General features: G+C 51.7%; 1 protein-coding gene across 1 annotated transcript in view; it reads right to left on the reverse strand.

Annotated features, from left to right (window-relative positions):
• Nucleotides 1–9,791: 9,791 nt before the first annotated feature.
• The window catches only part of LOC145529390 (uncharacterized), an 89,526-nt gene continuing 74,820 nt past the window's right edge, over nucleotides 9,792–24,497 (reverse strand). Inside the window, exons 2-15 of the mRNA XM_081549699.1 lie at nucleotides 21,420–21,651; nucleotides 21,135–21,345; nucleotides 18,964–19,012; nucleotides 18,755–18,871; nucleotides 18,333–18,407; nucleotides 17,323–17,906; nucleotides 15,026–16,258; nucleotides 14,724–14,813; nucleotides 14,433–14,557; nucleotides 12,235–12,927; nucleotides 11,935–12,135; nucleotides 11,066–11,281; nucleotides 10,277–10,981; nucleotides 9,792–10,186 (exon numbers count right to left, since the gene is read on the reverse strand). Coding sequence (XP_081405825.1) covers nucleotides 18,781–18,871; nucleotides 18,964–19,012; nucleotides 21,135–21,345; nucleotides 21,420–21,542 — 474 coding nt within the window. The 5' untranslated portion in view covers nucleotides 21,543–21,651 and the 3' untranslated portion in view covers nucleotides 9,792–10,186; nucleotides 10,277–10,981; nucleotides 11,066–11,281; ... (6 more) ...; nucleotides 18,333–18,407; nucleotides 18,755–18,780. The remainder of the gene's footprint in view (nucleotides 10,187–10,276; nucleotides 10,982–11,065; nucleotides 11,282–11,934; nucleotides 12,136–12,234; nucleotides 12,928–14,432; nucleotides 14,558–14,723; nucleotides 14,814–15,025; nucleotides 16,259–17,322; nucleotides 17,907–18,332; nucleotides 18,408–18,754; nucleotides 18,872–18,963; nucleotides 19,013–21,134; nucleotides 21,346–21,419; nucleotides 21,652–24,497) is intronic.

Genomic DNA, 24,497 nt, shown 5'->3' on the forward strand with positions numbered 1-24,497 from the left:
TCTTAGTAGCGGTGGCAGGAAATGGACTGTGTTTTCCTTAATTTTGCATCTTCTCTAGGATATCTTCCATGCTCTGATTTATGCCAAAGATCAGGGGGCGGGGGAAGCAATGACCCAGTACATCTTCCAGCTGCCTAGAGAGATGCTTGACAGCAGTCTCTCTTCCAGGAATTCCTCATGGCTGAGATTGAGTAACAAAAAGAGAAAGACATGAATAATTATCAGCATCTTCCAAATGGCCCTGAGCAAGCGCCAGGGTGGCCCTGTCCACCCCAAAACTGGTGTTAGTTCAAGGGGCATCACACTGCAGGCTTGCATTCCCAGGTCACTGAATTAGTTGTCAGAGATCAACAACAAAAACATGCTCCATGGTGAGTTAGGCCCCTGTGTCCTCTTGCTGAAGTCAGCACTGTCCTCAAGAAAAACTGTGAAGCACATCTGGACATTTGGATACTAAAACAATGGTTGTCTGATATTAACCACCATAAATACAGAGACCATACTACGGACAACCATTCTTTAAGCATCAATGGACTGTGCCATCCGAAAGAGCTTGGCGTCGTCTCCAAGGTCAGTGTCCTTTCCAGAAGGTTCTTCTCAGGTGGTCCAGACAATGAGGGTTAGTGGGTCAGTTTCACATACTGAGTCAGCCGCAAGTTCGGCAGTTGCTTACATCCTCAGGCAGGGGACAGGGGAGCCGACAGCAATGACTTGATCCTAAAGTTGGCTTCGTGTCCAAGCAGTGCCTTCTAGAAGCCTTGAATGCTGGGTCACTCATAACACACACCCGTGATCAATGCAGGTTGAGACAGTGCCAAGGAGCCCGATGGCCCCTGGCCAAGCTCGGCCCCGCCGCTAGGTTCCTGAAGGTTCGAACAGCGGTCCCAGCACGAGCCCCTGCCAGCTCTCAGCCCTCAGTCAGGCAGGAGCCCCCAAGGGGTCGATACACGCGTCTTTATGGAACTTGTCATGGGGTTCAGGAAGTCTGCCGAGGCAGGATTTGATACTCAAAAAGAAATTGTCCTTGTATGATTCATCCCAAATAAAGCGAGCACACCAAGGATAATTTCTCAAGTATGAAATAGGGACGTGGACAGGAACACTGGCACCTCCAGGTCTTTGGTTCAACAACGGACAGTGACTGTAACTCAGCAAACCCGAGCGCACACACACACACGCACACACATATGCAGGTGCACACACCACACACACACACACATACACGTGCATGCATCACGGACCATGTGTCTCCAGGTACCGGGGAGGTGGAACTGAGCTGCTCCCTACTCTGCTTGGTGACCACGCCCTAGTGTCCGGCAAAGGGCGGCTCAGGCAGGTAGCCAAGGACTGTCCGTCTTCCCTGAAGCCAATGCTTCCCTGGCCCACTGTCACGGCCTAGAGCCCCACTGTACCCTGCTTTTCCGAATGCCGTCAGGAGAAGGGCTTAGTGGCTGCACTTCCAAAGCCTTGGCCACCCCCACTGAACACAGCATGAACTCTGGGCTCGAGCATCCACTTACATACCTGAGGGTGATCTGCTGTCCACATCTCAACACCGCTCCAAAATGCCAAGGAGAAATTTCGATAATAACATCACCATTACTAAGTGTTTCCTAGCATACAGTGTCCCGACTATGACTCTGCTCTAACCAATGTACAAGTCTTCATTCACCCAGCTCCCCACAGCCCTCCGGTTCCCCTTCCACACGAGACAGCAGGCACAGCACGACGAAATATCCTTGCCCAAGGTTGCCCGGTTAGTAAGTGTCAGAGGCAGGATCCAAACACAGGAAATCGAACTCTACGGTCTGCGCTCTTGATACTGAAAAAGTGGATGACCCTGTACGATTCGACATGAGTAAAACGAACAGGACAGGGATAACCACTCTCCAAGTACCAAAGGTTAGCACGGAAAAGAAAGCCACTGCCTTGGGAGGACGTGGAGCGTCTTCAAGGCACAGTCCTGGGGACAAATTAGATGCTGAGGGTTAGTGGATCAGTTCACAGGCACCCAGCATACACGTGCAGTGACAATGCGGCCACCACCCACACCGGGGCTGACCCGGCCGTCTCAGGACCTGGGTCATACCCACAGAGCACATGCCTCCTGACCGTCCCCGCTCCCACCCCACGCAGAACCAGGAGGGGTGTCACTCTCCAGGGCCCACCAACTTCTCTAAAGTCAGCCGTGTGCCTGAGATGTCACCTCTGCAAACGGTGACCCTGAAGCCATTTGCCACACACCACTGGGCACACACTCATGCGCACACATACCGAATCCCTTGCTGCACGTGGACTGGGTCCAATGTTTGATACTCACAGAGAGCTTGCCCTTGTATATTCTATGCCAAAAAACCGAATATACAAAGGGCAACCTCGCTTTAAGTACCAAACAGGAGTAGCATTGGGCAGGTCCATCGCTACTGTTCACAGAGCTGGCCTCATCTCCCGGGAGACATCCTAGGGAGGGAGTGGGGGATGCAGAATCGGCAGACCAGGGGGCAGACACCTCCTGCCAGGTGTCTGCCTGCTGGACCACTCTCCACCCCAGCTTAGGGACGGGCAGAAGCCAGTGCCCCTTCACTGACATCAACATCATTTCCAGGAATCACTCCAAATTAGGGCTTATTCCTGAAAAGATCATCCCCACGGCCTTCCAGGGCATGCCCAGAGCTCAGCTAGCTTTTTGCTTTCTGCAGAATGACGCTCGAGGTGGAACCAGCACTGACACCTCTTCAGGAAGTCCTCCTGATTACACACCAAGGGTGAGGGGATTGGGTGAATTTACATCATGGATGAAGTCAAGGCCCTGTGGTCACCTCCCACAGGGGCCTCCTCCCCACACCCCCCACACCCTACCGGAGGCTGGCATCACACCAGGAAGCCATGCTAGGAGAGTCGACTTTGAAAAGGAGTCTAACTCCACGTACCACAGAGAAATGGATTCAGCAGACCACGACCAGCTCCCCACAGCAGCCTCAACCCCAAGGAGGCCCTATGGAACGAGCAGAGACTGAAGGCCACGGGTGAGCAGGAAACTTAGCTCATCCCCCGGGGGGAGGCACCCACCTCTCGCAGACGACACCTGCTCTCCTCGATGGGGCCATGGCAATGCGTTTTCCCTGATGCTGGCCTCAGGGCCTGGGGACCCCCACGGTGGTCAGGCTGCACACCAAGTGGATGGTTACCCAGCCCAGGACACGTCTCCACAAACACAGAGGCAGAGCCCTTGTCTTCCAGCCATCATCCTAGAGATGAACGGGATGCAGGAAGGTCAGAGAACTGGAGAACACATGTGGAGACAGAAGCACTTCCCTCTGACCTTCAGCATCCACGTACCTGGCCCAGGGCGATGGCTCCCATGCTCCTCCCCAGAGCTGGGTGCTTCCTGTGGAGGACACTGTCTCCAGGCAGGACTGGAACCACGAATCACAAACAGAAAGAGTTCTTACAGATTCATCTTGGGGACCGTGAGCAGGAGGGTGCTGTCCTGAACATCGAAGAGGAGCCTTGGACAGCAAATCTCAGCCTCTTCCCCGGAGTGAGCACCACCTCCAGGAAGCCCTCTGGAATGGACTCGCAGGTGCTGGTCCATCCTTCTTGGAACCATCATAAATAAAGCCAGAGCCCTGTGGTCCACCATCACTCATGTGTCTCCCTCAAAAGGGTCTGACATCAAGGTCTCTCTTCTGAGTTAGACGTGGTACCGGGAAGCCTTCAGGGTGGGACTTGGTAGTGACAAAGGGCAGGTCCACGTGCCTTTGAAAGAGCAAATCACCATTAGACTCAGTGCAGACAACAGACAGCATGCACAAAAGGCCATCGCTGCTCCCCACCAGCCTGGCGCGGCCTCTGGGGAGTCCCCAGAGGAGGACCTGGCACTGACGTAATGGCCAGAGCCCACATCTGGGCCTGGGAAGCGAGGACATACCTGCGAGGGGCCGACAACAGCGTCTCCATCCGGAAGGTGGAGCTGGGTCCGAGCGCCTTCTCGGTCAGAGTTTGATACGCAAATAAGAGTCTCCCTCTGTATATTCGCCATTAATAAAGTGAACATACAAAGGGTATCCTCTCTTCAAGTACCAAAGAGCAGCTCCAATGAGGACCACGCCGCAGCCTCCCCAGAGGGTACTCGCCTCCTGCAGGCTGGTGATGACCCCACCCCTGAGCACTGTGACCCGGCCCTGGGATGGCTGCACTTCCCAGCATCTCTCCAAGACAGGACTGCCTCCCAAAGTCAGCGCTGTCCTGTAGAACTCGACAGCAAGTGTCAGATGACTGACTGTCCTTCAGAGCCTGCGAAACCACCCTCCCCCCAAAGTCTTTCCCTCCAGGAAGCTCCCCTGGTGACTGCCAAGCGTTAGAAGACACAATCGCATGCATCACTAAAAAGAAAAAGCAAAGAAGGAAACCAACACAGTCCATGATCTTCTCCTCACTCACAAATCGTACGGCAGCATTAAGGCCAGCATCCTGCCACCTGCACCTGACATTGTGTCCAGAAAGTCACCTGAGCTGTCACTCAAAGGCACTCACCTAGGGCAAGTTTCACTAAAGGACAAAGGAATCCCCAGGGGCCAACTCTCTCCAATGAAACAGATAATGACATCAGACATCCCAGGGTCCCATCACAATTATGATGCCAAGAGGAGGACTATGGACCAAGAGAACACTGGGCTTATGGTCCCAGGGCAAGTACCATAAAATACGGCACTCACGGCTACCCAGTTCCTTTCCTCTAGACTAGCAGCCACACCCACTCCCCTCCCTCAAAAGGACATTAAAGCCCAGAAGTCAGCCCAAGAATAGCCTGGGTGTGTAGAGTGGGTGGGGCTTCCCTGGTAGCCCAGACAGTAAAGAATCTGCCTGCAATGTGGGAGATACAGGAGGCATGGGTTCAATTGCTGGGTCAGGAAGATCCCCTGGAGAAGAGAATGCAACCCACTCCAGTCCTCTTGCCTGGAGAATTCCATGAACAGAGGAGCCTGGCAGGATACAGTCCATGGGGTAGACCAGATGAGTCAAGGATGAGCCAGGCCCTGACTTGCTGTTGAGCCTTCTTTTTCATATCTGGGAGACACACTGACCTTGAGGTCTCCTTCCAGAGCCTGGCATCGTGGCTGGGGAGACTGGCCAGAGTGACAGCTCATGGCGGCTTCAGCATCACACTAAGCAGGCCCACCAAGGAAGACACCGCTTCCCAAACTGAACAGAAAACCACCGCATCCTCTCCAAAGCCATCATCTCTCCCAGGAAGTTCTTGGGAGGATGCAGGGAATGAAGAGGACAAGAGACCAGGTCACAGACAGCAAGAGAGAGGCGCATACACCGTGGTCAGCATGCAATCTGCCTACCCTGTGGTGGTCCTGACCTCTGATTCTCCAAGAAGCCCTCCCAGGCAGGCGCTTGCTTCTTAGAGAGATTGCCCTTTGCATGTTCATGACAATCAATGCAAACCCAAGAAGGATAATCTCTCTTCAAGCAGCAAACACCGCCACTAGTAGGAAAGCCGCTCACATTGTGGCAGGGCTGGCCTCTGCTCCAGGAGTGAGTCTAAGATAAACAGATTGGACATGCAGGGTTAGTGAGCAGGCAACAGGGGGCTGTGTGCAGAGTTCTCGGCTGTGGGTGAATCCCGCATCCTAGAAGTGGTATCCTCACCAGGGCCCCCGCCTAACGCTGACGGCGCCCCCAGGTAATCTTTAAGATTCCTGCAGAAGAGGGGGCTCTGGAAAATGCTATATAAACATGGCGAACACACAGAGAACAAAATTCATTCAGACTCGATGAAGCAATCCCAAGAGTCGTCTCATGACCGCACAACCAGACCGAAGGCAAGTCAGCTGAACGGCACACTTCACACAGAGCACAGGACACCCCTGACCACCCCCTTCCTTCTTTGACGGCGATGTCGCATCCTCCGAGGTTTCCAAGCAGCATTTGATACTGAAAACGTGGATTTTCCTCTATGATTAATCGTAAATAATGTACTCATAGAAGGAGAATCTACCTTTTAAATACCAAAGAAGGATTCTGTCCAGGAGAACTCCAATCTGTGCTTCAGTGATCAAACACGAAAGTCACGTCGGGTGGACAAGCCTCCACGGATGGACGGCCGACAGACCCACAATGTACATCTCACCAAGTGGGCTGCTCGGCCAGAGATGGCTCCCGAGTATGGATGAACCCCAGGCGTCCGTCCTTAGCTAAGACACGGCATGCCATCCGCCCACCCACCTTCCACCTGCCCAGGCCTAGGGGCCTGGGAGTGGGGCCTGGCCCTCCAGTCTCTTCCAGAAACATTTCCAGAGTAGCATTTGATACTGAAAACATGGATTTTCCTCTATGATTATCTATGAATCACGTAAACATAGAAGGAATATCCACCTTTTAAATACCAAAGAAAATGGAGTTCTGGAAAGGACCTGCGCGCATAATTTACCGAAAATGGATGCAAGACGGCCAGGGAAGCTGTGTCCAGTCCTATGGTGGAGTTGCGGCCACACGCCATGGCCTCCTTGGCTGGTGGGCTCCTCAGCGAGAGGGGGCTTCTAAAGATGATGGTCAGCAGACATATGACGCGAAGGAAGCACATGTTCTGCAGCCCACCACCTTTCTACTAACCCAGGTTGGGGGCTCAGCCCTGCCTCCTGCCCCTGCCCACGTGTCAGTCCCAATCACGTCTCCAAAGCAGCATTTGATACTGAAAATGTGGATTTTCCTCTATGATTAATCACCAAGCCCGTAATCATAGAAGGAAAATCTACCTTTTAAATACCAAAGATGATGGATCCCGGGAAGCGTCACCCTAGGCACAATCCATCTGAAATGAGAGACACATAGCAAAAACTGCTGAGCTGCCCTGGAGAAACCGGGACCCCAGCCTCTCCCCTGAGTTGGCTGCTCAGCGGGAGGGTCTCCCCAAGACAAGCAGGTGGTCCACAGACGTGTGCCAGGAATGGATCACACGTGCTGGGGTCCACCGACTTCCACTTACCCTGGAGGGGCTTAGCCCCACCTGGCTCCCCTGATGGAGATTTCAGTCCAGGAAAATTTCCAAGCAGCATTTGATACTGAAAACGTGGAATTTCCTCTATGTTTAACCATAAATAACATAAACATAGAAGGAATATCCACCTTTTAAATACCAAAGAAGGATTTAGTCCCGGAAAGCATGAACCTGAGCACAACCCGTCAAAAATAGAGATAACACAGGACAGGTACACTAGGCATGAGCCTCTGGAGCTGGCGGCCATGAAGGTCGCCTGTCCCATCACTAAGGGGGAAGGAGGTGGAGTACATTCACTCCCTCCGTGTGTGTGTGTGTGTGTGTGTGGTTGTGTGGTTGTGTTCAGGGGGGACAGTTAACCTTCCTCTCTTCAATGAGGGGGGCAGATTTTGTGTGCAGAAATGTCTCAAAAGCAATTTTAGATACTTAAAATGTGGATTTTCCTCTATGTTTAACTGTCAATCCTGTAAACATAGAAAGAATATCCACCTTTTGAATATCAAACATTGAGCAGCCCTGGGAAGCACAGCCAGAACATGAGACAGCTGGAAGATGCAACTGCAGGCCATCAGGTCCTTACTAAACTCCGTGAAGGAACTATGACATCACACCCTGGCCCCTTGGGGTCTGCCTTGCTGTCAGCCCCTTGCTGAGGGAAACCTTGATATTTCCACCCCAATCAGGTCTGGAAAAGCAGAGTCTCATTCCAGAAAAGTGAATGGACTTCAAAAAGTTGCCATAAATAAAGCAAATACAGTAGGAATAACCATCCTTTCAGTAAGTCCTGAAAATATCATAGAGTAAAATCCTATGATGTTCCTAAAGTCAAGGTCAACTCCATGAAGTCCTCCTGAGGTATCCTACAACACAGGGTGCGGAAAAGTGTGCAGGATAGTCAGGCATCCTTTCTCATACCTTGGAGGGATGAGGACATCAAAGAACCTTCTAGAAAGTGAGGTTGTATTTGGAAGGTTCCAATAGGCAGGACTGGGTAAATCAACAGGATAGGCTGTTGGGGTGCATTAGACAAATACATCACAAACAATAGCACTTCAAACCCCATTGAGAGGCGGCAAAACATGATTTTTACCAGCCACCCTCCCTCCCAATTAAAAAATTTTACAACTTTCAGAAAAATTATTTTTCAGGTGGGCAAGGGAATCAGAGACTTACCAAAACAGGTGCTGTGAATTCCTGGTAACGTGTGCTTCCTAAAGTGAAAGTGCAACTGTTACTCACGCAGTCGTGTCCAACTCTGTGCAACTCCGTGGACTGTAGCCCGCCAGGCTCCTCCGTCCATGGGATTTCCCAGGCAAGGATACTGGAGTGGGCAGCCATTTCCTTCTCCAGGGGATCTTCTCAGCCTAAAGCAAACAATACAGCAGCAATAATCCCAGACTCAGTCCCTGTTCTGCAAAGTTGCCATCACCTCCAGGAAGTCCTCCTAAACACAGATTCAATATTGAAGACAAATGGGCCAGAAGGCACTCTTCAAAAACAGAGAACAAATTCTGTGGTTGACCCTCCGTTCATATTCCACAAAGAGGCACCAATACTACTACTGCTTTTCTAAAGTTGGAATTGGTTTAAAAAAAACCTTGACTTGGAAAACTAGGGCCTGTCACAAGGCTGGAGGCAGGCACTCCTCCTAGAGATGAATGGACCCCAAGGGGAGGGGACCAGGTCACCCCCATCATCTACAGAGCCAGAGCCCCTTCCCTACAGCGTTGGCTTGCTAAGGAAGCAACCCCCAACGTCCCCCTCAAGCATCATTTGTCATAAATAAAGCAAACATACGTAGCCCAGTGCGTTTCATGGGCCCTCGGGAGCTATGCCATGCCATCCAGGTTGGTGTTTCCTCCATGAAGCCCTGTCCAGAATAAGTGGGCCATGGATGTTTAGGGGATCAGAGGGTCTAAGTTTGTGACCAACATTGCTTACATACCCAGGAGTGGGTCTTACAAGCATGGCCATGCATGAGGAGGACATGCTGTTAAGGAATAACTCCCAGTTGGGCTGTATTTTTTTTTAATTGAAATGTAGGCAGCCAGTTGAGATTTTGAACAGATGTAGTGACTAGCCACCAAACTCCTCTGCAGGTGCCCTGGGGAATCAATGTCAACTTACCTGTTGTCTCTTCCAAGAAGCAGGCATCACGCCCTGAGTGTCCTGCTGAGGATAACATGCCAGCTGGGCTACCAGGGGTCCATGAGCTGATAACCGTGTCTGCTCACTGTTGGGCTTAACCCCCTCCCTCTCCTGTTACCCTCACTTTCCTCTGGAATGGTCTTCCTGGAGAACTCTCCTTGAAGAAACCACCTGCCCACAAGTCTTGAGGAACTCTTCTCCAAGTTTAGGATAAAAGTCCTTATTGAAAACAGCACTCTGCCCCCCAGCAAAACTACAAAAAGATAAGTCAGAGACAATTGGATGAGACGCAGCACAGGGGCCTTTGAGGAGTGTGTAAAGACTTTGTAGTCTCTTTCTGTTAAGAATTTTAAAATTGTAACTTTCCCAAGAAGACTGGTATTTTGTCTTAAAGAGTTATTATTAAAATAAAACAATATGAAAAATAAGTTTTGTACTAAAACATCGGTACACCTGCCACACAGTCATAACAATTCCCATGATCATCTTTATCATTATAATTTGTTCAGTGTATGTCTGGTGGCTCATCTATTCTTTCAGAGATTAAGCTTTGGAAACCAAAACACTGGAGATTGTCTATTTCAGGATTCTTCTAAAAATCCGAAAAAAAAAAAAAATAACCGTGCTAAACAACTTTTTGTTCACGTTTATTTGTCAACTGTTTAAAAGAAATTGGTGTTACACAGCCTAATTTTTCACATTGACAGATTTACTGTAAAAAACAGGATGATAGGGTATCATTCAATACATTCTCAATTTGCAAAAGAAGAAAAATAAAGGAGAACACTGGCCATCTGGTCAACCATCTGTTCCCATGCCCTCAGAGGGGGGCTAATACCTCCCCACTCCCCATGCTGGAACCTGACCCCCCACGTGCAGCGAATCCTTCAAGAAGGCATTTGATGAAGAAAAGAGATCAACCGTGCAATATCTGCCACAAATAAAGCAAATACATCACGGACAACCTCCTTTCGAACATCTCAGACCAGCTTCTGTGACACGTCCCTCCTCCGTCTGCTGGACATCCTCCTGCAAAGGAAATGGATGGTGAGGGTCCACACACAGAGAACAGACACCATCAAAGACCTCACACTCCCTCCAAGCCTTCCTTTGACCTACCTGGGTATGTAGGTATTAGTGGCCCTCCCTGACATCAGCTGCAGGATGCGGACGGCCTCCCAGGTAGAAAGGAGGCTCAGTTCTGAAAGCTGCACCTTTCCAGTTTCCTTGGGCAGAGGACAAAGGCGCCATTGCGCGACTTCACATTCCATGGGTGGCTCAGAACCAGAATCCCCCCCTCCAGGAGCTCCTCAGGGCTGTGGAGACTCTGGGGCTCCAGGGCCAGCTGCCCTCTCTCTTGGTTCAGAAACCCTGGCAGGTGTTCCTGCATCTGAGCCTTCCCATCTTCCTGGAGGGTGGTACTTGACTTGGTCAATCAGCTAAGCTCTGTGAGCCACATCTTAGACAGCCTTTCTTGATGGACCTCTGGTGACAGCTGCTTCTTCTCCAAAGTTTTTTGTGCCCCCATGACAGTCTCTGAAGGGAGGACAGGCCCCCAGGGATGGGTGGGGCAGGAGTCAACCATTCCATAGGCAGCTGCTGAGCCCAGCATCTCCCAAGTGCCACTAATGGGGCTCGTCATTAACGTCTCCTGGAAGCTGGAGCTGGGCTTCTGTGATGGGGTATGATACTCAAATAGAAGTGCACCCATATTTTTCATCATAAACAAAGCTAAGAAACACAGATAACCTCTTTTCCAGTAACAAAGAGAGCAACCAACCCTATGGCCTCTGGTTCCAGCTGGCAGAGCTCCAGAAACTCCTCCTAGGGAAGACAGACAGTGAGCGTCAGGGGACTGGGTGTCCGGGATCGCCACTCAAACTCTCTAGACAGCAACCAGCCACTTACCCTATGGACCTGCCAACGCCAAGAGTCCCGGCTCCAAAGGCCCTTCCTCCACGTCGGATTTGATACTACGAAGAGGTTGGCCAAGACCGATTCGTCATAAATAAAATGAATGCACCTGGGAATACCTCTCTTCAAGGACCACAGACTAGAAGGGTCCACAGAGCCCCGCGGTGCCTCCTGCGGGAAGATGGCGGCAGGATGCATGGAGCGCAGAGGCTGAAAGATGGGACAGCATCAACTTTTAGGAGGCACATCCACTCACCGGTCCCAACCAAGGAGCTGACACCAATGTCCCTGCTCTGCCAACGACATCTGGGAACATGTCCCTCCATGGCAGGACTGGAACCTAGAAAGAGGGGCTGAGCAGAATTAGTCCCAGTGAACTGGCTGTCCCAGGAAAACCCCTCTTCCAGAACCCCAGGGACCACCGCCCTCCACCACAGCAGGTGTCCCCGATCAGCCCTCCTAGAGAGGCGTGGGGGACGGTCCCCCAGGTGATGATCACAGCTAACATCCATGCACCTGGGCACCACCCACCTCCATCTCCGGAGAGGGCTGGTGGATCGTTTTCATTGGCTCTGAGTTTATGCATTTGTCACTGCCACTATTTAGTTGTATTATTTCAGGAGGGGGGCCTCTTCTCATCTGAACCTCCCCCTCAAATGTTGGGTGGAATTCTTCACTATGGAACCTAGACATGTTTACCCAGCCTCTCTTGCAGCGGGCAGTGGGAACATGACTAAGGCCTCTCGCAGTCATGCCCGTTCTTAGAGGCAGGCATGGCCTGTGATCAAACCAAGGATGGCCAGACACTGTCCCCAAATCCACCAACACACAGTGGATGGGGGGGTCAGCCTCCACATACATACCCAGAGAGGCGGGGACACCAGAGCCCCTTCCGCGAAGTGCCGTGGGGGCCAGGGGCTCCTCAAGCTGAGATTTGATGCCGAAAAAGAAGTGCACCATGTTTGTTTCGTCACATATTAAGCGAAAAGAACATGGGCAACTTCTTTTCAGGTACCAGTGGTCAGCCCTGATGGGCACGAACATGCTCACCGCCCATGGTCCACCTGCGTGGAAAGGATACTGAGCGTCAGGGTGCAGTGGTGGGGCCTCAGCCAACACCATCCATTCAATGGGTGCTTGAAAGCAATGGGGTGTCTGCTCACCTTGGAGGAGGCAGACGGCGCTCCGTGTCTGCAGTGTCTGGGCAGCCCTCACAGGTGAGGCTGACACGGGGAGGAGGTGGGTCACACAGTCGCCATGGATAAAGCTGATCAACCCCAGCCCCTCTCTCTTTCAAGATGCCAGGGAGAGCTCACGGGCAGAATTTAATAATCAGTACAGATGGGTTCCGTAATGTTTACGATCAAGTCCACAAACGGTCATGCAGAGCATCATTTCAGAGGAAATGGGATGGTCTCGGACCTTGAAATAAAATCTCCTCCATGAGTCAGTGGTTCTGTAAGGCATCCTCTTGAGAAATGTGAAGTCAAGGACCTCAAATTAGGTGGGACAAGCCAATGAAGTAGCATCTGCTGTCCGTGGACCATCCCTAGGGTGTCTGGCAAGCTCCTGACTCCAGAATCCCCTTCTTACAGACACTCCTGGTTCCTTTGAGAGATGATCTAGTTCTACAAGACAGGCTGTTCAGGATGACTTGTGACAAATACAGGAAATTCATCACAGAGGGCCACTGGACAGTGGAGATGAAGAAATGATGTCTTCTCCAAAGTCAGCATCACTTCCAGGAAGTCCTCCCAGGGAGTGGGGAGCCTTGAGGTGAAGGAGGCAGGGGAGATGTTCTGGGGTCCAACCGTCCTTCAGGTCTCTTGGAGAGGGGCACACACCAATGGCATTTCCTGGACACAAAACACATTAACTGGGGATTACTTGTCATTCGTAAATTAAACCAAGAGGACAACACTTTTGAAGTGCAAACATAGTCCATCCACAAGAAAAAGTCACTTTCCACCAAGAATTCACCTTGGGATATTGAAAATAGCTGAACCAAGAGACATATGTCCTTGAAAGATAAATGCAGGGTTTGTTGTTTTTTTTTTTTTTGATCACTGCAGCAGCATGGTGTCATCTGTTTAGACTCCAAGTAAGTAAAACCCAACTCAAACTGGCCAAAACAATAAACGGAGAGAGAGGCTTCATATAACCGATTGACTTATACAAGTGAAAACCGTCAAGGTAGAGAAAGCTTCAGGCAAGGCTTGATCCAGGGGATCAAACATGAGAGAAATCAGGGGACACTGGAGAAATAAAAAAGATTCGGGGCGGGGGGGGCAAAAATCTTGACCAGAGTCCACTACAAGTGCCCACATGCCTTCCGTGAAGTTGGCACTGGAACCAAGAAGTCTTCGAGGCTGAATTGGATACTGAAAAAGAAGTGCACCGCGAATGTTTCGTCACATAGAAAGCGAAAAAGACACGGGCAACTTCTCCTTAAGCACCGCAGGTCAGGGTCGTCCAGCAGCTCAGCTTTTCCACGGTGGCATCACTTCGGCAGACTTCTGAGAGCAAATGGGTCCTGCTGATGCATCAGGTGACATGTCTTCATGAAACGGGCGCCAGAAGGGATGTTTCATGATTGTCAAAACAGAGAAGACGGCTCAAGGACAACACTGCCTCAAAGGAAAGGGAACAACCTTGGGCCTGACAGTGTCACCACTGCTGACTGCCTTAGCTCGCAGAAGTGCCCCCACGCAGACAGGACACAGGAGGTGCAGTGAATGAAACCCAAGTCTTTGGTGGCCCGTGTGGATGACGGACACATCCTCACCTGTCTCCACAACCCACCCTCGTCGTAACCCCCTTTGGTGCCGTGGACCTCCCATCACTTGACTTTGGGCTTGGCCATGTGACTTGCTTTAACCAATGAGACATGGCCAGAGGTGTGCCTGTTCCAAGTTTCAGTCTTAAGCAGCCTCTGAGTTTCCCCTTACTTTCTTGGGCCCCTGTCACGGCTGCAAGACCCATGCGCCGGGAGGTCCAAGAGGAGTGTGATAGATGGTGAGTCCCACATTCACCCCCTAGAGCAAGCCTCATCTCCAGAGCTTTTCCTAGTTATGGAAAAAGTGTAAGTAGCTCAGTCCTGTCCGACTCTTTGCGACCCCATGGACTGTAGCCTGCCAGGCTCCTCTGTCCATGGAGTTCTCCAGGCCAGAATACTGGAGTGGGTTGCCGTTCCCTTCTCCAGAGGATCTTCCCAACCCAGGAATCGAACCAGGGTCTCTTGCATTGCAGGTGGATTCTTTACCAGCTGAGCTACCAGGGAAGGACACCCAGAATTAGAGGACCAGGGGACACATGTGCTAGGCTGAGCATGTGGTCTTGAGTGACATATCAGCATCCACACCTTCATGGTTGGTGAACTCCAAGGCCCCTTCTCTGCCACTGGTGTCACGTCCAGAATGCATCTGAAGCAGCATCTGACACTGGCCAGTGTCCAGTCTGCATGGGTCCTCCTAGGTCAAAAAAATGCTGAATAACAGACACAGAGATGAGTGATGACAACAAAGCCTCCTCCTCAAGTAATGAACGTGGACGTGAAATGCACTCAAAGGAGCGGCTGGATTCTATAGATGATAATGATCCGGAAGGGACACATGGAAACCTGCCTGTGAGCACACCGAGGCCCGTCCCTCACCTACTCACTCACTGGTGGTGGTACAGATACCAATGGTGCTGCCTGGAATCAGGCGTCACATCCAGGAAATTCTCCAGGGTGGTTTCACAACTGAAAAGAGATGGACCATGTGATATTCATCTCATACATGATAAGCTCATCAGACAGCCTCATTTCAGGCCCCACAGAAGATAGTTGACATCATGAGCACAGATGCTCCCAACATTAACACTATTGGCCATAGACACACACACACACACACACACACACACTGAGGACAGACTGGACCCTGAAGCAGGTAACACAGACGTCCTGCCTTCAACCTGTGCTTTGGGCTGGGCCACCTCCCTGACACTTTCAGCGTAGGTTAACCATCCTCCCGGGAAAGGTTTGACTGGCAAGAGACGATTCACTGACGATTGCTTCTACTTATTTTTAAAAGGCGGGAGAAGGAGCCCGCAAGAGGGCAACCCCTCTTCCCATACAGCAGACTCATACCGGTCCCCGATCTTCCTATATCTTTTCCAAAGTCGCCATGTGCACCAAGATGTCATCCCACAGATGGAATGGGTGCTGGTGGATAGTCAAACGGGTGACCTACATCGTAAATGAAGTGCACGTCACCGGTCTACCATCCCCTCAGCTACCCTGGAGAGCGGCTGGTGTGTCCAGAGAGCCGTCCGAGCCGGATCCCACCCTGAGGCGCCACCACCCACCGCGAGTCATCAAACAGACGAGAACCGCAAGGCGCAGCCTCCCTCCACCAGAGCAGGCCGGGCCCTGCTCCAAACGTGGCTTCCCTTCCAAGGAGCTGTCCTCGGAGGGCTGGGTCCGGGAGGCCACCCTCCACCCCCGCCCTGCAACACACGACGGTCCGCCTTCCCCCTGGCTACTCAGAGTGCAGCTGGCCACGTCCCTTCCCTGAAGGCTGCATCAGGAACAGGAAGTGCCTCCAGGGTGGGATTTGATACTAAAAAAGAGGTTTCCCGTGTATGTTTCATCATAAATAAAGAGAAGACAACACGGATAACCTCTCCTTCAAGTATCGAAGATTAACCCTGGTCAAAAACACACACTAAAAAAAACAAGACATCGTGCAGTCTTCCGCTGATGCTGGAGTTTTCCTGAGTCTGTGCGGCCCCAGACAGACCAGTTGCTATGTGTCGTATACAAGCAAAGAGTCTGAATCGAGCGTCTTGGAGTTGCTTCTGGAGGTCAGCCAAGAAACCCTTTAAGACTTAACACTGGAAAGAGGTCACTTGTGAAATATTTTCCACCAGTACAGAGAACATTTAGTTACAACTGCTTTCCAGGAATTGGAGCTTTCCTTGATGGGGAAACTGTAATCTCCTTCTGGAAGTATTGATACATCAGGCCTCAGGAAGCATCCCAGCAATGGTTTGCATCCCAAGGTCAGTGCATCAGGAGCAAATTCACAGACAAATCCCGCATTTCATGGTCAAGAGGCCGGAGATGTGGTCTGCAGTGAACACACACCCAGGCCCCTGCATGGAATCGGCTATGGGTCCAGGTAATCTTCCAGGTAAGCTGTGGTTCTAAAAACAGATGCATGATATTAAGTTAGTCCTAAGTAAAGTGAGTGCCAAGGCAGGGCAGGGACAGCTGGTGATAGAGTGAGGCCACCATCTTCTACATGAAACACGACTTAACTACCTTCCACTGCCTTCCATTTAATTCAGCAGAATTAAGGAAGAAAAACAACGTTCATTTCTGGAAGTCAGTTCACCAAATGTTTGTGCCACATCTGGGTTGGCTTTTCTGTTTTACTGCAAAACCCCTTTGACCATCATTCTTTGTTGGGGAATATTGATCTCTGCAGACTTTCATTTCACTAAGGAGGCAGGCCCACCCCAATAGGCCTGGAGAGATAGGAGTCAAAAGTCACAGAAAAAGTCCAGGCTTTCTCTTGTCAAGTTGTATAATGGTGCCCTCCCCTCTCTCCGTAGCTGGCCTTTAGAACAGAGGACAAAGAGGGTCACCACCCAGGTTGCCCTCCTCCACCTTCACAATCTGTCTCTGATCCCTGGTGAGCCACCAGAGTGCCCAGCCTGCAAGAACGCAGCAGCTGCTGCCCTGGATGCATCAGAGATGATGGCCCCCCGCCATGACCCCACTTCCTCGTCTTTCTCTCTTTTTCCTCTCATGGCTCTTTTCTGGTGGAAGGAATGATGTTTGGGCATCAGCTAACAGGATATCAAAGACTGGTAGGCTTTCCTGATGGCTCAGATGGTAACGAATTTGCCCGCAATGCGGGAGACCAAGGTTCAAACCCTGGGTTGGGAAGATTCCCCTGGAGAAGGAAATGGCAACTCCCTCCAGTGTTCTTGCCTGCAGAATTCCATGGACAGAGAAGCCTGGCGGGCGACAGTCCATGGGGTCGCAAAGAGTCAGACACAACTGAGCAACTAACACTTTCACTTTTTTCAGCGCTGTTCATGGCTACCACAACCATTCTGACACTCATCAAACCAAGTGGGGATGAAGTGGCAAGACCTGGGGCTTCTCAAGAACCCACGCCCCTTCCCCAACTGCCACGAAAAAGCCCAGAACTGAGACACGGCCTACTGCCATTGAATCAAACATGGTGCAGACAACCTACCTCTGTGCCCCAGCTTTAGAGCTGACCAAGAACCACTTCCTTCCCCAAAGGTTGGTGTCACCTCCATGAAGTCCTACTGGAAAGGATGTGAAAGGAACATCAATGTCAGATATGCCATGCAGGGCAAGGGAAACAGATGTGTGGGCTCATTCACCCTGGGCTTGAGCTGACAACTTCTGTCTCATTCAGGAAATCTTCCAAGCTGGCATTTGATACTGAAGAGAGGATGGTACGGATGCCCCCTGATGCGTGCATGCTCGGTCATGTCCAACTCTTTGAGACCCCATGGACTGCAGCCTGCCATGCTCCTCTGTCCATGGAATTCTCCAGGTAAGACTATTGGAGCAGGTTGCCATTTCCATCTCCAGGGGATCTTCCTGACTCGGGGATTGAACCCGCATCTCTTGTATCTCCTGCATTGGCAGACAGGTTCATTATCAGCTGAGCCACTGGGGAAGCCCTTTGGTGTGATACTTTGTCATAAAAGATGGAGTATACTGAAGGAAACCTCTCCTTGAGGACCGCAGAAAAGAGCCACCAGACACACAGCTTCTTCCTTGACAGCTGCATTGATTGCATTGCCCCTTAAGGATGAAGTAGATACAATGGTAAGTGAACCAGGTGTGTCCCAGGTAAAGCACATGGCCTGCAGTCAGCTATCTGCTCATTTCTCCTGGACCAGGGTTGATAATAAAGCCCTCTTCCCTACATTGGTGTAACGTCAAGCATTCTTAAAGAGGTAAATGCACTCCAGAATTCCTATTGGAAATAAACAGCTCCTATCCCAGACCAATTCTAGAGACCTCCAAGGCCTCGTCTTGATCTCAGAACTGGTTTTCCCTCCCAAAGATGTCATTATGTCTAGGACATCTTTTTGGAATAAACCAGAGATTCAGGGGCAGTGGTCTAGGCCACCTACACTGTCCAGGGCATGCTGGCCATGCAACAGGCATTCACCAACATGGGTTTTTGGGCTAAGTCCAAGATAAATGCAACCACAGATGACCTACCTGTGTGATCCAGGCATGGAGCTATCTTGAGGACCATGGAATTCCTCTAGGTGGGCATTCTCTTGGGAAGTACTCCTGAGAATGGATAAGATACTGATGGTTAGTGGGATAGGTAACTAAAATCAGAAATACGGGACAGGCTTGTGGGCAACAGGTTATTCGTGTCCACAGCATCCCATCCCACAGGCTGAGGTCTGGACCAGAAGGCCTCCAAGGTGGGATCTGATACTGGAAAAAAGGTTAACCAGGTGTGTTTCATCCTCATGAAAGAAACAGAGACCTAGAAAACCTCTCCTCAAGTACCACCAATTCCACTGACATGAACTGGTTCTTCCTCAGACTTGACAGCCAATCCCAGAAGCCCTGTTAATACGGATTACACGTGGATGGTTAGTAGAACAGATGACGTGAGTCATACATACAAGGCACAGGCTTTGTGGTCAACCACTCATTTCTGTCCACTGGGCGGGAGCTGACAGTAAACGTCTTTCCCAGAAGCTGAAGTCTGGACCGGAAGGCCTTCAAGATGGGATTTGATACTGGAAAAGAGGTTAACCAGGTGTGTTTCATCCTCATTAAAGAAACAGAAACCCAGAAAACCTCTCTTCAGGTACCACGGATGAACACTGACCAGAACACCAGTGATTCTTCCCCAGACGTGACCTTCGATCCTGGACGTCCTGTGAGTACGGAATTGCCCTCTGTGATGGTCGCAGTGCTGGCTTAAGCCACTGGTTGAGCGCATGCTGTCCATCCAAGTACCCCAGCGGAGCAGACCTGGTGGCCACCTCAACACCCTGAAATTGGCATCATGGCCAGGAGCTGGTGAGACTACAGAGACGCTGCTCAGAAGAGCTGTCACATTTTTGGTTCACCCCCAGGGCAAACTTTTCTCAGTTACCATACAGACACATACACCCCAAGCCAAGGTGGGTTCCCCCCCCAACTTCCCCCCAAAGATTCCCTGGATACTGAGGTATATGACCTGGGTCATCAATAAAGTCCACACACCCCGGTCAGCGGGTCACTCCAGTACTTTGGGGTGGCACAGACAGCATGCCCCTTCCCGTGAGTTTGGATGGCCTCCCAGCTGGGAAGCCCTCCAAGACAAGATCTCCTACTGAAAACAAGTCCAAGTTTGCAGTATCTGGCACGCGGGTGGCAGACGCCTTGAAGGTGTTCTCTTCCGAGTCTAGCGGAGCCCGGCTGACCCCGCAAAGTCTCCTTCCCCCAGAGTGGGCACTTCTTCCGGAAGTTCTCCGAGAGGGGATTAGATACTGAGGGTTAGTGGACCAGGTCACAAACGGCACAAATAAAGCGTGTGCTCTCTGGTCAACCATCTCATGTACCCAGGCACGTGGTGAAGCCATTCTCCTCGTCCGCAAGTTAGCCCTGCCCTGGAAGCTGCCAAGCCAGAGGGGTCTGCTGAGAATAAGGCTGCCACGCGTGAGTCATCATCACACACAAGACAAAAGCATCACAAACACACCCCACCGTGTGGCACCGAGCGCAGACCTAGTGTGCCCACCCCGCTGTTGATGTTAGCTCCAGGAAAGCTTGCAAGGCGGGATTAGATACTGCAAAGAGGTCGACCGTGTAATGTGCGCCATAAATAAAGCGAACGCGCCACGGACCACCTCTCTCCAAGTACCAAGCAGCAGCAGTGCTGACACCAGGGCAGTGGCTCTTCCTCAAAGCTGAGATCACCTCCTGGAAGTCTTCCAAGGCGAAGATGTGATATTGAGAAGAAGCAGACCATGTGTCCTACGTCATAAATAAAGCGTACACACCATGGTCAACCGCGTCTTCAAATACCAGGAAGTGACACCGACCTCGCCTCGCTTCCCTTCATCCGGGACCACCTCCCGGAAGCCCTGGCCATCTACATCATGAGTTACCAGCCATCAGCAAGGGTGGCCATGACCACACACACCCACGCCCAATGCCACTACCACCTCCCAGGTGCCCTATAAGGCTGGGATTGAGCGCTGAGTGTTGGTTGGGGGGATAAAGCCCGTGATCTGTGCTGGACGGTGCCTACCACCTGCTTCCAAGCTGGCATGGCCTCCAGGAAGTCCCCTCAGGCTGACTGATGCTGAGAATTAGTGGACCATGTGACATACGTCATAAAGCACACGTACGTTTTATGGTCGACCATCTCTCCACATACAGCGAAATGGTGCTGAAGCCAGACCAGCGCGTCTCCCACGAAGTTAGCTTTGCCTCTGGGAAGCCCTCTGCGACTGAATTTGATATTGAGAAGACGTGGACCACATTACATACGACATAGAGACAGCGCATGTTCTATGGTCAACCATCTTTTCAGGTACCGTGGGAAGGGCTGATGTCAGAACCGGCGTCTCTTTCCTCTCCTTAGCATCACCTTCCGGAAGCCCTCAGAGGCTAGACGCAGTATTGAGAAGAGGCCGCTATGCAATGTCTGCTAGAGGCACAGTGGACGCGGCACAGAGAAACCCCTCAAGGACCCACAGTGGAGATGACGCCGGGACGAGCACTATGCCTGATGCTCAGCACTGCCTACAGGAAGCCCCCCAAGGTGCAGTGGCTGTTACGAAAAGGTGGACTGAGTCACATGCTTTGTAAGTAAGACGTATGAAGCATGGTCAACTTCTTCTAAGTATCTCAAAGCAGTCCTGGAGCCAGAACCGATACCTCGTCTCAGAGGTGGACATGACCTCCCTAGAGACCTTCGAGGCTGAACGCAATACTGAAAAGAAGCAGACCACATTACATACGCTGTTAATCAAACACATGCAGTGCGGTGGAACCCTTTTCAGGTACCGTGAGGTTGGCGCGGGCACCAGAACCAGGGCTCCGACTTGCCTCTCAGGCTGGCAGCATCTTCGGCAAGTTCCTCAAGGCTGGATGGGAGATGGGGGAAGAAATGGGCCTGTGGACCGCACGTCGTCTGAAAGCACTTGAGGCCAATCAGATCTTCGTGGAGGCTCAATGTTGAGTCCAGAGCCGAGGCGTCTTCCCCGAGAAGACTAAGCTTGATATGGAAAAAAGATAGACTGTACACGCATCGTCAACGAAAAATATGAGTCAGTGTGTCTCTTCAAGTACCTGGTGTGGCATCGTCTTGCGGGCACCGTATCCGCCTCTACATGGGCACGTGGTCCTGAAGTCAGCAGAGGATAGCTTTGAGGCTGACGGGACGCAGAAGGTGGCAGAGCCCTCCGTGAACATTCTCGGTGCTGGCCACGGTTACTTCAAGGACCAGGGGCGAGGGGTGTGCCACGGTGGAAACAGGATAGCTCCCGAGAGGTGATCGTTGTCCTAGGGAAGCCCTTGAAGGCTGCATTTGACAGTGAGGAGAAGACGGCGTCGCAAGCATTAACAGATTAAGAACACATGTACCAGTCTACCATTCCGCCAAGTACCGTGGAGCAGGGACGGCGCGGAGACCGGTGTCGCCTCTCATAACTTCAGGCTTTCTCCAGGAGGGTTTGGATGGCTGGGCTGGATACCAAGAAGCGGTTTACCGTCCCACATACATATTCAGAATGTATGTGGGACGGTAAACCATTTCTTCAAGTACCGCACGATGGCAGTGACGCTGGAAGAAGGCTGGCATCTGCAAAGTTGCCTCCGGGGACCTCTTCACGGCTGTGTTTGATGCTGAGAAGGAGCAGGTCATGGTGCGACACTAAATGAGAGTTGCGAAGTCAGTCATTGTCACTGAATGCCAGAGAGCAGCACCGATCCCGAAAGAGAAGCCAGATCCACTCCCCAGAGACGGTGAGATTTCCCGAGGCAGAACTTGATATGAGAAGAGCGAGAGTGTGTAATTTCGCATCATGCAGAAAAGAGCATGCCATACAGAAAACCATCTCTTCGGGCGTCATCGAGCGTTCTGGTGCTGGGTCCGAGGGCGCCTCCCTGAAGATGGCGTCACTTCCGGGGGCCTCGAGGATGGATTTGATACTGAGGGTTAGTGGACCGTGTTACATACGTCACAGATAAAGCGTACGCTATACGGTCTACTATCTCTCCAAGTACCACACAGGGACGCCGAGGACAGAGGCTGGGGACACGTCCAGAAAGTCTTTCAGAGCTGGAGAGAATCAGAGGGCAGGTCGACTACAACACATACATTATGCGACAAGCACACACAGGCTAGAAGTCTTGTCTCCACTGTCAGGAGTTGGCATGGATGCTGGAACTGGTGGCTTATCCCCAAAGCTGGCAACTCCTCCAGGAAGCCCTCCAAGGCTGCAAGTCCCACTGAGCAGAAGTGGACGATGTTCTGTTTCATCATTCCAAAAATACTGATCAAATGCCTACCAGGTGTCAGGCACTGTGTCGGCTCTGAGAGAATGGGTAGGTGGGTATGGCAGGAGGGTGGGCATGGCATGTGGCAGAGAGGAACGTGTGAGGGGCTGGTCATGAGCAAATTGAGAAGCAGAAGATGGCGTGTGTGCCATCACAAGGAACACCTGTCTGGTTCTCCTGAGCAGGCCAAGCAAATAGCCTCCAGGCACATGAAGCCCAAGTTTCTGGGCACAGGAACCCCAGGTCTCCGGGCACATGAAGCCCAGGTAGTGAGCCCTAGTTTTGGGGATCAACATATATATATATATATATATATATACATATATGCCACAAAGAAAGACTGATGGCCAAGGGAATTTCCAAGACATTGTTCCAGGCCAGATGGGATCTGAGCAGTCACCACTGTGCCATCTTCAGTAAACCAGGCAGATGTCATTTTGGTCATCAGACTCCCTAAGGTCAGAACCTCCATCTCATCCCCCGTCTTGGCATCGCCTCCAGAAAATATCAGAGGAGGAATTTAATATTGATCAGAGGTGGACTTTCATACAAACATAGGAACTTCAACACAGGGGACTATCTCTCCAGTACCATGACGGAAGCCGGGCTGCTGGGTCTCCCTGAAGGTGGTGTCGGTTCCATGAAGCCCTCCAAAGCTGGCCGGGCTATGGGAAGTGGTGGCCCACGTCACACCAGTCTTTTCTCATGCATAGGCCGCAAAGCAAGCCATCTCTTCAAGGACCATGACTGAGGCTGGAAGCAGTGTCTCTCCCCCAGGCAGCGTCACCTCCAGAAAAGCCCCCAGAGGATGCACTGGAAAGGCCTTGTTGCAAGATTCGGACATCAGACATGGGCCCTGGGGGTGACCGCAGAGTAGGGCCACAGCTAAACCCAGTGTCCTCTTCCCTCACGTTGGCAACACCTCCGGGGTGCCCTCCGAGGACGGATTGGATACTGAGAGTTAGTGGACCATGTTACATAGGTCAAAAATCACAAAGCCTACGTTCCATAGTCTACCATCTCTGCAGGAACCATGGAGTGGTGCTGACCCCAGAATCAGGGCTTGTCCCTGAAGTTGGTGTCGCTTCCAGGCTTAAGGTTTCTGAGGCCCCATATGGCATTAGGAAGCAGGCACGTGGGGAACACAAACTGCTCCCTTCAAATGTGGGGGAGCAGTTCTGATAGGGAAGACGTGCCTCCCTCCTGAATCAGCATCTCCTGTAGGAAGGCCACGCTAACTCGGAAAGACCGAGAAGGGCAAACCACACAAAGCTGACCATGCTTTGGCCATCGCATGGTCAACGGTGTCTTAATCACAGGGAGGGGCAGTGGCTTGCTCTGCATGGCAGAATGGGAAGCTCTAAGAGCGGAGCTCATGTGTGAAAGGGGGCCCTCGACTTCTGGGTAACGACCTACATGAGCTCACCCAGGCTCTGACAGTCCTCGCCACATGCCACACCACCCTTGTAGACTTGAGCTGCCGGGCTGGGTGTGAAATGGGCTCTTCATTATCCTGCTCAACACCTCCACCTCCTCCCAGAGGTCTTCCCTGGGTCTCTCCATCCCCTCTCATAGCCCACCTGCCAATACAACCACCATGGATGAATGGGAGGCACAGCCGTGAGGTCGGGTAGTCGCCATGAAAAGGGTAGGGCTGGCTCCAGGCAGCACGGTGGGGCACAGCTGTCCCCTGAAGTCTCGATGCCCACTGCATGGCACCCCCTGCTCACAGTCCAGCTGCTGAAGACCAAACTGCCTGGAACCACATTCAAGGCTTCAGCCTTCATCCCCATCCTCATCCCTGGGGCTCCCTGAGCCCTGACCCCACCCTCCAGCTCCGACCTTTGCATCACCTGAGTCCCCACAGCC

The sequence above is a fragment of the Giraffa tippelskirchi genome, chromosome 12 (assembly GCF_054371585.1).
Source record: "Giraffa tippelskirchi isolate mGirTip1 chromosome 12, T2T-mGirTip1v1.2.pri, whole genome shotgun sequence".
Taxonomy (NCBI): Eukaryota; Metazoa; Chordata; class Mammalia; order Artiodactyla; family Giraffidae; genus Giraffa; species Giraffa tippelskirchi.